The sequence below is a fragment of the Meleagris gallopavo genome, chromosome 13 (assembly GCF_905368555.1).
Source record: "Meleagris gallopavo chromosome 13, MGAL_WU_HG_1.1, whole genome shotgun sequence".
Lineage (NCBI taxonomy): Eukaryota > Metazoa > Chordata > Aves > Galliformes > Phasianidae > Meleagris > Meleagris gallopavo.
Genome location: NC_139416.1, coordinates 10,785,622 through 10,802,291, shown reverse-complemented (window position 1 = coordinate 10,802,291; position 16,670 = coordinate 10,785,622). Strand labels below are relative to the sequence as shown.

The following is a 16,670-nucleotide window of genomic DNA, read 5'->3' as shown; positions in this document are numbered from 1 at the left end:
GAAACCAGAGCCACGCAGTGACCCAAAGCACTTGTTCAGACTGTTGACTTTCTTAATTACTTGGGTTTACATCAACTTCTCTGCAAAATCTGAGTGGATCAGAGAACAAATAATTCATTACTACGAAAGTTGTACCAGAAGGGCTAGACGATTTACATCAAAGGGAAAGCTGAGCTCCACCTGAAGAGTGCTTCTGGAATTAAACTGCCTGTATCCTCTGAATATACAATTTGTTTGTTTTAATTAAAAGATCGAGCAACACACAAGTTTTACTTTCGGTACTGAACAGTAACTTTAGATATTCCATGTACTTCTACAATACTGTTCTGGACAACTAGAGGCTCTTTTAGGTTGTTAGCAACATCCTGGTCATTAACCGCCCTTCCCTCATGTGTATTTGAACTACAAAGACTCAGAAACTGACTGACTTTATTCATGCAAAGTTTCTTATCTGAGAACTTCATACACTAACAAAAGCCTGCCATGGCTGAAAAGCCAGAAGGTTTAATGCCACCTTCTGGAACAGCAGTCAGGGGAAGATTTACTTTGAGCAAGTAGCTTAGAGCCTCCAGCAAGATGTTTAATAACGTGTAATAAAAACCACGCTACCTCATGTCTGCTTGTTTTATTGAGGCATTTGCCCTCAAAAAAAAAAAAAAAAAAAAAAAAGAGAAAAAGAAAATCACTAACAACCCACAGCAACCCTACTGACAAACAACAGTGGAGTACACACAAGAGTTACAGGGGAGTTCCTTCATTTCTATCCACCATTACGGTCTTTCTTCATAAAGTCATTTCCAGCTTTAACATGTCTGAAGATGAAACTTTCATTTAGTTCCCCTCCAAATATATTTCTCATCATATATTCAGAAATTATTTTCTAAATCCCATCTTGAATGTTTTGCATTTTAAATGGACCAAAAGTAATACTTTACTGTATATTAATGAACTCATTTAAAGAAGAAGCATTATGGTAACTCCTCAGAAATAATTGCTTCATGGCTTCATAAAGCTTCACTTCTACACAAACTATGTATTTTAGCAATCAAAAGCTCAGTTGGCTTCTGTAACAGAAATGACTACAAACATTAATGAAGTAGAACTTCCAGCTACGTAGGAGAACAGAAAGGCATCCAGCTCAAGTAACAAGTAAACAGAAAAATTCTACATAAATTGGTCTGTTCTTTCTACGCTCACTAAGAAAAACTTGTTGCACTTACCAAAGAGGAAAAAAACCCTTAGTTCTGTTATTAGCAGTCCATTATTTACACCATCCAAGTGGCTAGCTTTCCACCCTGTACACAACAGTATGAGCCGACTTAACTCTCCTGTTCACTGAACTCACTGATGTTCTGCTCCCACAGACACAGCTCTAGAAGGATGATCTTAAAAATGAAAATAAAAATTGTAAAAAATCACAGCATAGAGCAGTCTGGATTCATGTTTATTGAAGCCAGTAATTAAAGATGTCCTTATTTTGCCAGCACTAGAAAGCAAGATCCCACATGACTGCATACTGCATCTGGTTAAAGCCATACAATGGTCTAAGGTTTGTCTCATACATTTGCAGTCCTAATTGTAAGTTGGAAAAAAAAACAAACAAAATAAACAACCGCCACCCCACCCTGCTCCACCTTTCTTCCCTCCCCCCCCAAAAAAAACAAACAAAAAATACCCTTCGTATACAGGACAGTGAACTTTCATTTACAGCATGTATATTGTTAAGTTCATGATGTACAAAGCAGTCACTTTCAACGCAGTTAAATTAAATAAAATACGAAATTCAGTTTAAACAGTTTTTTTTAAATGCCAATAAAAAAAGTGCAAACTTAAAATCAAGCAGCATAACCACAGCATTTTTATGGAGGGCCAATCTTTAAACTTTTATATTTGCTTCAAGTTGAACAATTTCTTTTTTTGTTTTCTTAAACATGAATAGTAGATGCAGTCACCGTAATGCATATAAATACAGTCATAATAGTTTAAACAGTCTACCATACAAGTGTATCTGCAAATAAAATGAAGTTTCACTTGAAAACATAAAGGCTGTTTGCAATTGGCCTTTGGTTCCAATGCTTGAAGACACCAGAAGAACAACTGTGCAGCTCACCAAAGCTGGCAGACTTCGGCAGCCACAGGATGCTACATTACTTACAACTCTTTTGATAAACTAGGAGCATTCACTTGCAATTAGAAACTGGAAATCTGTTTCTGTTTTGTCAGAAGCATCTTTCTGCAAAGCTATTAAGTTACAGTTATCAGTTTTGATCAATTTTAGTATATTTAACACTTTTATAAAACTGGGAAGTACTTCAATTGTAAGTTTTAGCTGTATTGCTAGAGAAAGTGCTTATCAGGCTAGATGGCAAAAACATAATTTTGGACTGAGGTTTTCAAACTCTATCCCATTACAATCACACACACTTTTCCAATTTTCTTGTCATGCCTTTGATGTTTCAGTCTCCAGTCTCAATTCTCAGTGTCAGAAGGACAGAGTGTAATTACTTCTGGTGTGGCAACTTGCAACTGGCACCCATTACACCAGGAAGTACATCCACATTCCCATCAGCCATCCACAGTTTTAGTCTGTTATCTAGACAACTGTATAACTTTAGGTCATACCCTTTATTTAAAAAAGTTAAAAAAAAAAAAGTTAAAAAAAAAAAAAACATTTCAACAAAACTGGCACAAATAACATGCTCACGTTAACGGTTGTCAAAGAGGCAAGTAAATACTCTTAGCTTCCTAGATAATGTTTAGACAGACTTACATGAAGAACAGCCTCTTGATGTTACATTAGGATTTGAAGTTAACATCCAGTACTGTGTTAGTGGTCGATCTAATTCTGTATATTTAAGTAACAGTATATATTAGGGAAGTTATATCCAGACATCGGATTTAGTACAACAAGTTTATATCAACAGAAAGTAAACTCTGCGTAATTCAAATTGTGGTTTTTCCCTTCAGCATTAAGAGCACAGAATATGCTTGGCATTTTTTAATTTAGGGTAGTGTGTACATGTAAAACAAGCATACCATATATAAAATCAAAAGTGCCATTTCAGTAACCATAGCAGTTTTGTTTTTACAGAAGGATGGTTTTCTGTGACCATGGACAGAGCTCCGTCACAGCAACGGGGACAACCACAACCCATCTTTCCAAATGAAATGCTACATTAAAAAAAAAAATACAAAACAAGTTATTGACTATATTCATCATGTACACATTCGTACTTTTTAGGTTACCTCCAGAATTGGAGTTGGCTGCACCTGCAGCAGATGTGGTTGGAAAAAGGGCCTTGAAAGTTTTTTAAAAACTTCCACAGGTATAAGGCAGGAAACAGTTTTAGCTGGGTAGCTAATATTTTGTTACAAAAAGTAAGAAAAAAATACCGAGTGTTCTGTAGCACATTTCATTATGGGAAAATGATACGTCACCGACCATTCTTCATAGGCTAGCCTCTTGGCATAAAAAAAGGCAGAAGCTATCAGAAAACAGGACTTAAAATTAAATACAAATTGCCAAACTACGCATTTTAAAATAAAACCAAACAGTGACTGTTTGTACTACAGTGCACAATAAATTCAAGCACCTTCTAAAGACACATCACACGCTGTGCCAGGCACTTGGATCTAAACAAGTTTAAGTTTCTCCCTTTGTCAGCTACACCAGAAAGGGCATCCACACTCTTAGACATTTTTTTTCTTCTAAACTAAAACAAGATTTATAACAAGAATAAATTCCCATGATGCTTAGTGTTAGGCCTGGAATTCTCCAATATAAAGTAGTCTTTTTTAAAACAGGGATTATTTACCCTATGCGAAACACAGGATTTAACAACATTGCTCCTCTCCAGTCAATCCAACATTCCTGTTTCTTACTGACTCAAATCTGCTTCCCCTTTTAGGGCTCCATCTCCTACCTAGGCTTCTTTCAACCCAATTAATGTTCTGTTACATCACCACCATCTTTCCAAGTATTTAGTTCATTTGTAAACATACAAGTAGCCAATTCCAATAATTCTGGTAGAGGATTCCATTTCTTTCTTGCCTTATGTGCAGTCATAAGTAGTATTTTAGTAATAATTCTGCATCTTGCTTCTCTGTGCTCTTCACAACAGGAAATGCAGCTGCACCTGCTTACCTCGAAAACCAAAAGAATTGCCCTATATAAACTCTAAATGGTTATCTTATACAGAGGGATTTTATATGCAAACTTCCTGAATGTGCACTTTTTACTGGGACAAGGCAATGACATAGTAAGCTCATTTCCCCTGCCCCCCAAAAAACTGATAGCATCTGCCATAGCAGAAAATTCCTGGTCTTATCAGATCAATATACATAGTTATTTGGTCATTTACTTATGCATTTTTAAGCGCTATCAAGCTTCGTTCTCTGTCGGAGGAGAGCTTGTTGTTACCATAGAGTCTGGCTTGCGAGTCATCCTATCCAATTCCTCTTGAACATTTGTCAAAACTGTTTTTTGTCCTAAAAAGAAAAAGAACAAGGTTAAACCAATCTACCTTCCAGAAAATATTTTAACCGATGAGTACATGCATTCATAGGATCATTTTTTACGTCAACATATTATTTAATTGCTTCTTATTTCACCACCTACCCAAGAACATTGGGCCTGACTAAATACAAGGTAATATCTACATAAAGACTGATATAAGATTTGATTCAACAATAAAAATCAAAATGCTGAATTATACAAAATACAAAGCATGAAAATATCTGCAACATACACCAAAGCAACCAGTATCTTAAAAACAATCACACTGAGAATTTTCTAAAAAAATTAACTGTACACAATTCTATTATTAGTACATATAGCAAGGAGTCTTTTCAACAAAGATTTTAACCACAAGCTCTCCCAACTACATAGGACACCTGCTAGAAAAATCACATTTGTTTGGTCGCACTTATTCCTGATGCATTTTAATATTAAACAACTCTTTCATGTCTGCAGACAATGCTTCCCTTAAAAAAGGGGACATGAACTGCGTACTCCTTTAATATCTCAGAGCCATCATTTCAAAGGACTTCTTCAATTGAAAACAGACACACTGAAGTATTCCATGGAACAGCATATCATACATTTTTATATTAGACTCAAAACTTTTTAACAATTCTCTCACTAAACTACAGTTTAATTCCCTCATTCTGAAAATTATAAACCCACAGATGAATTAATCATTAAAATTGGAACAATATATTCTAAAGCCCACAGCATACAAGCATTTAAGATTAAAAACCTATATTTTTAGACAAAAAAATAGATTATATAACCATGTACAGCTTCCTTACACAGCCAAAGAATTTAACAAGCATCTGTTTTCCAGTTCAAATGTGTGTGAAATATTAGGTGGATTTCTTCCAGGGTACATGCTGAAAACATTAGGAAGGCAAGATTTGACTGCTGAAGATTTAAGTGTTTTTTTCCAAAGTACAAAGACTAAGTTAAAAGGCTACTTTCAATCACTGCATTGGTTTTAGATTTAAATGCTGATCATAAGCCACAGTATTCTTAAAAGCATCTATTCAAAGCATCAATATTTAAACAATTTTTTTATTAAAAAATGTAATAAATTTACAAATTACAATACAAAAAACTTCACTTGTATAATAGGGCACTCTGATTTAAATAAATTCAAACCACTTGAGCAAAAGTAGGTCTAAACACCAACCATGGCTTTTTTTATATATAACAAATGAACTGTATCATTACAGTTGTCTCCTGCCACTACTGCACATCACATGTGAAAAACATTGCCAAACCACTGAACGATACGTAGTTTTATACTCTCCCCATTACCACTGTCAGAGATGATCACCTTTCAAATGAGAAGAAACAAAAGAGCTCTTATTAAGAAAATTTAAAATTCCCCTCCATTGTAAACTAAATTGATATTTGCTTTCAGTTTCCCTACAAGAATATCATCAAGAATGGTAGCAGCCTTAGCCAATTCAGTGTGTGCTACACAATTATAAACCTTCTTTCCAGAGTAATGAGAGCTGGGAACTCCAGTTCTTCATCTGGAAGGGTGAAGTCAAACCTTACAAAGTTGAACTATCTTCTGAACAGAAATGAAATAAATCTTTTGTATCTGTAGATACGTAAGGAAATAAGATGTTCACCTCAGAATCCATCATTTGAAGCTTTCTGAAGAGTCAAGTTCTACAACTGGAAAAAGACAGCCCAGCAACATCAAAGCAAATAGAGTGGGTGAAAAACTGCACAGCATAGAAACGAATAAGATGGCTTTCTACCCAGATTACAATATCCTCTCAAATAAAACATGGGGCAAACCAATCGATCAGGCTGATCATTACTTGAAATCCATAATGTCTCTCTCAACCTATAACAGTATCTCAGTTTCAACCACAGCATATTTACAACTGCAGGAGAAACAGGCAATCTCTTAAAAGATAAATGTTTTTAGTGGCAATCTTCTGAAAACTTAGGGCTCTTAAAACAGTTTAGATTAGATACTTAAAATCCTTACAAATATTATTTTAGTACATTTGTTCACATGAAAGAGGCTGCTTTAATTCATTTTAAGTCATTTTAAGATACTCTCCTCAACCCTTCCACAAAAGAACAAGTAAACAGCTGCCTTTATAAACTCAACAAGAGCTTTTCAGACATCAGTGTTAAGAGTCCTTCTTACCTTCTCAGGAAAGTTTAATCATATATTGGTTGAGCATAAGATGTGAGAACACCATCTGACAAGGAACAGGCATATTCTCTTGTGACTGAAAGCCGACAGTTCTGTTCCAAAAGTGAGGGGACGAGTGTGAGCTACCAACTTGATACAGCCAACAAAAGCCAACTGCAATCTTGTGATCGCTCAGGAGAGGGACTTCCACCAAAGAAAGACAAATGCTGTTGCAGGCACTACAATGAGACGTATCTGGAGTGCTGCACACAATTCTAATCACTCATGTTCAAGAAAAGATAAGCCAGCGATGGCAAGTAACAAGAAGAAACTAGCAGAGAAAATAGAGCTCAACTTTTATCAGAAGGCTAGAAAAGAACTCATCTAATTTAGTCTAATAAAACAAAGAGTTAAGAAAGGGTGTATGACTGCTGTCTCTAGATGTTTCATGAGAGAAATAATCTATTTAAATTAGAAGTTAATGCTGACCAAAAAACAACAACAAAAAAAACTAGCCATTAGTCATCTTTGAGAACTCCTAAAGGCACATGATGTTCTAGAAGACTGACAGAGGAAAGAGTAAAGCTCATTAAAAACTAGTTAGTTTTTACTGTAGTATTTGTCCATAAAATGCAATGATGGTTTAGATGTTTACGAACAGCCTAGCAGTACGATTGCATGGATCTGTTACCAATAAGCTGTGTCAAGCCAACCAAATTTCTTTCTATGATAGGATAACAGGTCCTGTGGAGAAGGGAGAAGCGGTCGATATCACATCTCACATAACCTTCATATAAACTAGAAAAAAAAGTCTCTTAAAAAAAAAAAAAAAAAGAATGAACTGTAATTCAAAAAATTACCCATTAATTATCCATACTACTAGTCAATATTTAAGAACAGCAATCTACACTGCACAACCGTTACCAGATTTGCAGGCTAGCATTCTCAAAGAAACTACAAAGGATTTTGAACAAGAGAATTAGAAGTAAAAAAGTTTTTTATATAAATTGTCAAAAAACAGAAAGCAAAAGAAATAAAATACTGCCTTTGTAAATATTCAGGTAATTTAATCAAGACTAGAAAACATCCTGTTCGGATGCGGAAATTGTATTAAATTGTCTGTATTGCTCCGCCAAAGCTTGACCAATATCATACAGCCAAAAATATACAACCCTGGCATGAGTCATGCTGTGATGGCTAAACAGGAACACAGGTAACACAGATTAAGTAATTTCTAGTTAAGGCTGACAAAGCCTTGTCTGAAGTACTGCATTCACATCTGAGCACCAAAAAACAGACAGTCAAAAGTACATAGCATAACAGTCAGAATTATCAGAGCCATTGATACACCCTATGAGGAAAGGCTGACAAGTGTATTTCTGCAGTCTGGACAAAAATCACAGGAAAATGGCCAGTAGTATTCCAATATGCGGAAGACTGCTCTGAAGAAAGACAGGATATACTCCATCTCTCCAGTAAAAGATGAATAGTACGGGAATAGTGATATACTGATTGTATATTAGAAAAAAATAATTAATAAATTAAGTTCTGGAACAGACCGCCCAGAGAGATGACACTGGATCTATCTCAGAGGTTTTTTATTCGGTTGGTTTTCGTTTATTTTTTGTTCTGGTTTTTGCTGTTTTTCAAATATCACTCAGGGACTCCAAAACCGATTCTACTTTGATAAAGAACAGGAATTAAATAGCCTCTAAAAATTATTTCTAGTCTTATTTCTATAAAAACAGGTAAGATGACATTGCAGTAATCACACAACGCTGAAATGGATGAAGCAATGTTTAATGAGACAGGGCACTCTATTTTAGGGCAGAATTTAATATTTTGTAATGTAGATAAAATTATGAATGAAATGGGGACATACAATACAAAAACCCTTTTATTTTTACTTAAATAATAAATAAATTCAATAAAGAGATCTAATTAGGAGATTTGCAGAATTCATAGCAAATGGTGGAGAAAAAAACATAAATAATGAGACCCACAAAATACTGACTTTCCAGAAGTCACATTCTAGCTATTTTGGAGATTAGTTTATGAAGTGTTATGTAAAACACTTTCCAATAAGTAAATAATTAAACATACACACTTTATTTTAATTCTCTAGAAATAGTTTTCAGTTCAAATACACATGTTCCAACTATTCCTCTTGTTCTTTCAATTGCGATATCATCACTGTCTGGCATCAAACCTCTTTTTTTAACTCCAGTTCAGAATGCTTGTGTCTTACACTAATCACAGCATCACAGAATTGTAGGGGTTGGAAGGGACCTCTAGAGATCATCGAGACCAACCCCCCTGCCAAAGCAGGTTCCCCACACCAGGTCGCACAGGTAGGCGTCCAGGCAAGACTTGAATATCTCCAGAGAAGGAGACTCCACAACCTCCCTGGGCAGCCTGTTCCAGTGCTCCGTCACCCTCACCGTGAAGAAGTTCTTACGCACATTTGTGCAAAACTTCCTATGCTGCAGCTTATGTCCGTTTCCCCTCGTCCTGTCTCCACGTACCACTGAAAAGAGACTGGCCTCACCGCTATGGCCGCCACACCGCAGATGTTTATAAACCTGGATCAGGTCCCCTCTCAGTCTTCTTTTCTCAAGGCTAAACAGACCCAGTTCACTTAGCCTTTCTTCATAGGGGAGATGCTCCAGGCCCTTCACCATCTTTGTGGCCCTCCGCTGGACTCTTTCCAAGAGATCCCTGTCTTTTTTGTACTGGGGAGCCCAGAACTGCACACAGTACTCCAGATGAGGCCTTACCAGGGCAGAGTAGAGGGGGAGGATCACCTCCCTCGACCTGCTGGACACGCTCTTCTTAATGCACCTCAGAATGCCATTGGCCTTTTTGGCCACGAGGGCACACTGCTGGCTCATGGCCAACCTGTCGTCCACCAGGATGCCCAGGTCCATCTCTGCAGAGCTCCTCTCCAGCAGCTCATCCCCCAGCCTGAAGCCCATCCCCCAGCCCATCCTCTAAGCATTATCAGAAACTGGTTTTAATCATTAAATTACACATGAATTCACATATCTAGGATTAGAAGTAGAGTATCTAGCAATAATTCAGTAGTGAAATAATTCTGGAGATAAGGAAGGCTCTTGAGTGTACAGCATGATGGGAATGCCAATATTGAAAATGAACAGTAAAGCAATCAGCAAAGAAGTGAATTTCTATGATTGGCTGGAACAACCATGCACTTGATAATGCTTAATTTTGTATAGATACTATTCTACTTGTTTGGTTTATTTTCATCTAAAATACTGTAATTGCTTACTAGTAAATACCTCATACAACGCAGGCATAGGTATATACACAGAACAAATCCACTTGATGTGCTGAATCATAATAAAATAGTAAAATAATTAGGAGATAACTTCAAGCTGTTGTATAATATAATTCATTTAAATTTGAATGATGAGAGATTTCAGTAGTTAACTGGAAACTACATTCTAAACCCAATGAAATGATCTTCTGTTAAGTAGTAGTTAAGCATCTAGAAGACAAGGAACTCTAATGTAAAAGATTAGCACCTTCTGAATACAGTTAGTTTACATTTCACTCAGAGAACTGAGTTATAACAACTTTAATAGAAACCCTGAGTCACAAAGTTGCAATAATAGTTTCTTAAGAGAACTTTATGTGCACATTTTGGCACTGCATCATCTGTCAAGATCTGCTACTTCACTCATCAGCTTAAAAGATACAAACATTTAGGCCAACACGGGTCAAATAAAATATTTCAAATAACAACTCCAATACCTGATTTCTTGGCTGTACTTTGCACTCCTCCAGCACCAGGACTCCCAGGAGAGCCAGTCTTTTTGCTCAAGAGACTGTTAAAGAAACTAGCCAAGACACCTTCACTTGCAGCATTATCTGAACAAAACAAACACACAAACAAACAAACAAGACAAAACATATTTATATATTTATACAATAGTTACTATTAGTGAATTTCTTTTTTCCCATATAGAGATAACATTTACAAACCAAGGAAATAAACCTCAAATATAGAATACAATCATAGAATAGAATCATAGAGTCCTTAGAGTTGGAAGGGACCTCTGAAGGCCATCTAATCCAACTCCCCTGCAATGTAGACCACAGCTCGATCAGGTTGCCCAGGGCCTTATGCAGCCCTACTCTGAAAGTCTCCAGGGACAGGTTATCAATCACATCACTAGGTAACCTGTTCCAATGCCTCACCAACCTCACCGTAAAGAATTTTTTCCTTATATCTAACCTAAACCTACCTACCTTCCTTCCCTTAGCTCGAAACCATTTCCCCTTGTTTTATCACCACAGACCCTGCTAAAGAGTCTTTTCCCCTTCTTTCCTGTAGCTCCCCTTTAGGTACTGAAAGGCCGCTATCAGGTCACCTCACTGCCTTCTCTTCTTCAGGCTGAAAAGTATAAAAATGTGAACTTTAAACCAGTCTCCACTCTAATAATCCAACCAATGCATAACAAATGTACTTAAGCAATGTGAAGAATTAATGTATTTCAACTCTACCTAACTGCTTGGCAGTAACAGAACTCCAAGTCACATGCATGACAAAATCAAACCAAAAAAACTGGAATGATGCCATAAATTGATTTGTGTTATTAAACTAACACCATACTAATAGTGAATAAATTCCAAGACCTTTCTTTTTTAGGAATGGTTTTTTCTAAGGGAAACAACACGTAAAAAAATAGTAAGATGCTAATTCATACTTTTGATATTTGGATCTGGTTTCTTAACTGATGTTATTGGTGAGGCACTGGGTACATTGGCAGGACCGGCTCTGCCTTGAGTTCTTGGGGATCCTGCAGGTCCTCTTGCAGGAGATTCCTTAAAAAAAGGAAAAAAAAAAATCAGTATCACACAAATCAGAGAATAAATTGAATGAACTGATTACATAAACTAAATGCAATATTAAAAAAAAACAACACTTTCATATTGCCACTATACTCTATACACCAGAGAGAATAAATAAACAAAGTCAACACAGGTTATTTTGGGTCTGTGCCTCCACTAAGAGAAAGAATGAATCAGTGTATGAAATTTTCAGTTCAATAATCATCAGATATTTCTGTTTCCACAGCTAGTTAGAATAAATTCATTTTTTAGTAATGTAAAAATATTATCAGATATTTTGTAATTTTTTGAAGTTTGAAAAGATTATCTATTTCATGTTTATAACATGAATCTCTACAGTTTAGACTCTCTTGCTCTTTTCCCTAGAAAGAAACAAAACACCTCCTACTCTTCTCTTGGATCTACTTACTGATGCTCTTGTAGGCGTTGCTGGCTGTTTGGCAAGGAATGACTGCAAAAACAGCATATTAAGAATGTTAAATATATTCCAGGAACTACAAAGGAATAAAATACAGTGAAGCTCACTAACTATTAGTTTATTTAATCATTCACTTTTCTGCTATTTATAGCATGCCTCCTCAGTATTGATATACTTCCAAACTTTACCACTAGGAGACAGCTAAAACAAATACATTTCCTTCAGCCCTTTGTCTTACACAAACATTTCAGAACCACAAATCAGAACCACAGACACTGACAACTCTATAACTTTTATGATACTTACAATCAACTACACAGAAAACTATTATTAGTTTTCTTTTAACTAACAGAGTAGTTGTCTTATAAACAAAGGAGAATAAGACACAGCATGGCTAAATTTGACACCTTGAAGTCTTTCAAGCCTCTAGCTCTAAGAAAACGGCAACGTACTTATAGTTTTACACATCGACCTGTGCATGTTGTGAAACTCCAAATGATCTTATTCTTCTCCCTTACAATGTTTTTTTTGGTTTTGTTTTCAGCATATTTTCCTTTCAATTTACCAAGACAGGTGGCCATATTCTCTACTCGTATGCATAAAAATACATGCAAGTCTTAGCAAATTACATTTGAAGTTGCAAAGCTGAGAAATCATTAACTTGTAAAGCGAATGAGGAATGGAAAACTGGAGGCAAATAATAATGGAGAGCTTAAAGTGAAGTCTTACATAGTAAGGCTTTGGTTTTTTACCTGCTGTTTCATAAGAAATACTTGCTCATCTTCTGCTGCCAGCTCTTTATCATGGACTAACTGTTGAAAAAAAATACTTGATTAAAAATAGAAATTGACTTCAACTTTTTTTTTTGGCTTGGTGGACAGTCGCAAAGAAAAGGAGACAAAAGTTTAGCACTGTTACTTAAAATAATTTAACTTCTTTCACACATTAGAGAGAAGAAATACGGAAGAAGCTGTGATTAAAAAGTATTTAATGTGAATGAAGTAGCCTAGCAAGGAAGCAAGCTTGTGGAAATTCCCCTCAGAAGAAGAGTACCTGATAAGCAGTCATATTTGCCTTTTTAAGTTTAGTTTTCAATCTCATCAGCATCTTTCAAATACCTGTTTTATTACCTTACTCTGTAAAACCTCAGATTCAATCCCACAGCTTCCAAAACCATTACACTGATCCTTAATCAATTTTGACAGCTGATGCAATCACAAGAAGGCTTAGCACTAATGTCAGTGATACAGTAATACACTTTCTTCCTTACCAAGGTTTCTTTTTTACAATAGCCTCAAAAGCACTTGTGAAATTGTTGAACTCTTAGAATAGCATACTCAGTTTACAAAAGGCATTTCTGCACTACACTTCCTAAAAGGTTCATGTGAAATGGATGATTTTGGACTGCCTTTGATTCACTAGGGTGAATGATTTCTTTGTTTTAGTATCTTAAATTAGTGGAAAATAAATGCCTGATAGTTTATGCATTTGGATACAGAAAAAAAGTATTCAGACTTGAAGATTTTCAACATTGCTGTTAGCAACCATTCAAGCAAACTGTACTTATTTATCAGACAGAAAAGAGTTTACCTCTTCTTACCTTTCGTACAGGAGGTTTTGCAATGAAGTCCTCATATGCATCATCTGGTTTCACTGTTGTGAAGTTTTCATGTAAAATGGCAATTTTCTTTTCATTGTCCCAACCAGCAGGTCTGTGAAAAGAATTGAAGGAAAGTTTTGTCTTTTGAGCCACAGAAATTACAGATACAAAGATCACTTGTTCTGAAAAAAAGACACAAACCATTCAAGTTTACATATTACTCTTTTCAGAACCAGCCAGTATGCTTCAGATATTGTTTATCTGAAGTAACAAACACCAAAACATTTTAAAAGTGGCACTTTTAAAAGATGTTTCCAATTTGCTGGAAGCACAACAGGTATGTGCCAAAGTTCCTCAGAAGGAATCACAAAGAATCACAGAATTGTAGGGATTGGAAGGGACCTCTAGAGATCATCGAGACCAAACCCCCTGCCAAAGCAGGTTCCCTACACCAGGTCACACAGGTAGGCGTCCAGGCGAGACTTGAATATCTCCAGAGAAGGAGACTCCACAACCTCCCTGGGCAGCCTGTTCCAGTGCTCCGTCACCCTCACCGTGAAGAAGTTCTTACGCACATTCGTGCGAAACTTCCTATGCTGCAGCTTATGTCCGTTTCCCCTCGTCCTGTCTCCACGTACCACTGAAAAGAGACTGGCCTCACCGCTATGGCCGCCACACCGCAGATGTTTATAAACCTGGATCAGGTCCCCTCTCAGTCTTCTTTTCTCAAGGCTAAACAGACCCAGTTCACTTAGCCTTTCTTCATAGGGGAGATGCTCCAGGCCCTTCACCATCTTTGTGGCCCTCCGCTGGACTCTTTCCAAGAGATCCCTGTTTTTTTTGTACTGGGGAGCCCAGAACTGGACACAGTACTCCAGATGAGGCCTTACCAGGGCAGAGTAGAGGGGGAGGATCACCTCCCTCGACCTGCTGGGCACGCTCTTCTTAATGCACCCCAGAATGCCATTGGCCTTTTTGGCCACGAGGGCACACTGCTGGCTCATGGCCAACCTGTCGTCCACCAGGACGCCCAGGTCCCTCTCTGCAGAGCTCCTCTCCAGCAGCTCATCCCCCAGCCTGTATTGGTGCATACAATTATTCCTCCCTAGGTGTAAGACCCTACACTTGCTTGTGTTGAACCTCATCTGGTTTCTTACTGCCCAGCTCTCCAGCCTGTCCAGGTCTCGCTGAATGGCAGCACAGCCTTCAGGCGTGTCAGCCAATCCTCCCAACTTCGTATCATCAGCAAACTTGCTGAGGGTGGCCACTATCCCCTCATCAAGGCCATTGATGAAGATGTTGATCAAGACCAGACCCAGCACAGACCCTTTAATTAGAGTCATTTTTGTTTAAAAACAAGACTGAGAATTAGAAGACATGTCTAAAAGTATTTCATATATACGAAAAATGACGAAAGACAGCAACTCCTCGAGTCTCCCTTATTTCTTTAAATATTTTCAAAGACTAGTTTTGCAATATGACATCTTTTTCATTAGAAGAAAAAGATACTTGCTTAAAGTATTTATTTAAAGATAGCGTCATTTCCTTTTTTCCTAAGTTAAATTTATTATAGTATTTTACATTTCATTTCCAACTTAAGAATATAATACAATAAAATAATTGATGCAAGTCCTTCATCTATGTCTGTATGTGTTGCATTTAATAGAAGCAATACGCTCCCAGATCGCTTTGTACAATTGACTTACATAAAAACTGCATCCTTTTCTACCACTAAGGCAGGAGTGGTAAACTGAAAACCATACGTTTTATGTACAATGTACTTATACAACAGATCAAGGTTCTTTTCCTCCTTAACTGATGTATAAATCAAGGCAGCTCCATCTGATTACTTATTTAAGGAAAAATACGTAGGATATAGTTTTAAAATTATATTAGTAATTTCAAAACAGGAGTGTAACGGTCACATATCTATTAGATCCATGTTTGAAAAAGTAATTGAAGACAAAAACTGTCACCACTCAGCATTTGGGGAGAGAAAGGAAAGAGAAGACATGATATTTTTACTGACATACAAAAGTTAGGTGCCTCCTAGTCACTTAACTTTGAAAAACTGCACGTTGTATGCATTTTTAAACACCTTCACAGCAAGAAATGCTACGTAATAAACAGCTAAATACAACTTTGAAGTGCAATTCCTCAGATAAACTGTACGTGTAATCCAAAATTAAAACACTATTTTCTTGCTTCCAGATTTCAGAAAGTCTCTTCAGAGCAGGAAAGGATACACTGTAAGCAGAATCTACGAATGTGTGACTGAATGAAATCAAAGTGCTCCTCTCTGTAATCATGCTCCTTCTCTAGTACGCTCACTGCATCACACTGGAAGAATAGGAGAAAAACAATATCAGAAAAAAATCAGTCATTTAATCCCAGCACATCTCTACCTTTTCCTTACTATTACAAACACCACATTTACTCTAAGCCTCTAGTTTTGAAATGCCACCACTACGTCAAAAGATTAAGTGATTAGCATGTTACTGCCCTTCTGCAAAATTAAAAATTGACACTGATGACGAAGCTTACTTTTAAAATAAATATCTTTATTATTAATCCAAAATAAATTGTGCGTGGCTGTATAATGCAACATTCTAACAGTAAAGTAATTAGGTGCTTCCACAGGAGCAAACACAACTAGAAACTCACTTTTGTACAAACTACCAGCACAGGAATACCAAGGTTGTGTGTCAGCACATTTTCTCCAAGTGGCAAAGAAACACTTTCATCCTCTTGGCCTGAAGAAGGGCCCCTTCTCTGGGGTGATCCTTGGTAGCCTTCTTCAGGTTCTACATACTCTTGAAACTCCTTTATAACTACGAAAAGAGAGAGATTTGTGAGACAAAACAAAGGAATTAGCTGTTCTTTTTAGATCAGAAGTAATGTGAGCTAAATATTTTTATCAATCGCTAACTCGAAATCTCCTTTTTTTTCTTCTTTTTCTTTAAAATGAGCATTCCACAAGAACACAATGCAACTTTAAGCCTTGTTGTCTCTTCAAACACAACTCTCCCAAAATGTACAGCAAGCTAAATCAAGTACAGTTTGCAGTTATTACAAACCAGCAACACTGGTTACACAAATGTACATTTCTCGTGCA

General features: G+C 36.7%; 1 protein-coding gene across 1 annotated transcript in view; it reads right to left on the bottom strand.

Annotated features, from left to right (window-relative positions):
- Nucleotides 1-1,425: 1,425 nt before the first annotated feature.
- Nucleotides 1,426-16,670, bottom strand: part of DYNC1LI2 (dynein cytoplasmic 1 light intermediate chain 2) — a 28,312-nt gene continuing 13,067 nt past the window's right edge. The window contains exons 5-13 of the mRNA XM_085234781.1: nucleotides 16,220-16,386; nucleotides 15,802-15,895; nucleotides 15,262-15,397; nucleotides 13,556-13,667; nucleotides 12,708-12,767; nucleotides 11,947-11,988; nucleotides 11,393-11,510; nucleotides 10,437-10,553; nucleotides 1,426-4,488 (exon numbers count right to left, since the gene is read on the bottom strand). Coding sequence (XP_085090907.1) covers nucleotides 4,382-4,488; nucleotides 10,437-10,553; nucleotides 11,393-11,510; nucleotides 11,947-11,988; nucleotides 12,708-12,767; nucleotides 13,556-13,667; nucleotides 15,262-15,397; nucleotides 15,802-15,895; nucleotides 16,220-16,386 — 953 coding nt within the window. The 3' untranslated portion in view covers nucleotides 1,426-4,381. The remainder of the gene's footprint in view (nucleotides 4,489-10,436; nucleotides 10,554-11,392; nucleotides 11,511-11,946; nucleotides 11,989-12,707; nucleotides 12,768-13,555; nucleotides 13,668-15,261; nucleotides 15,398-15,801; nucleotides 15,896-16,219; nucleotides 16,387-16,670) is intronic.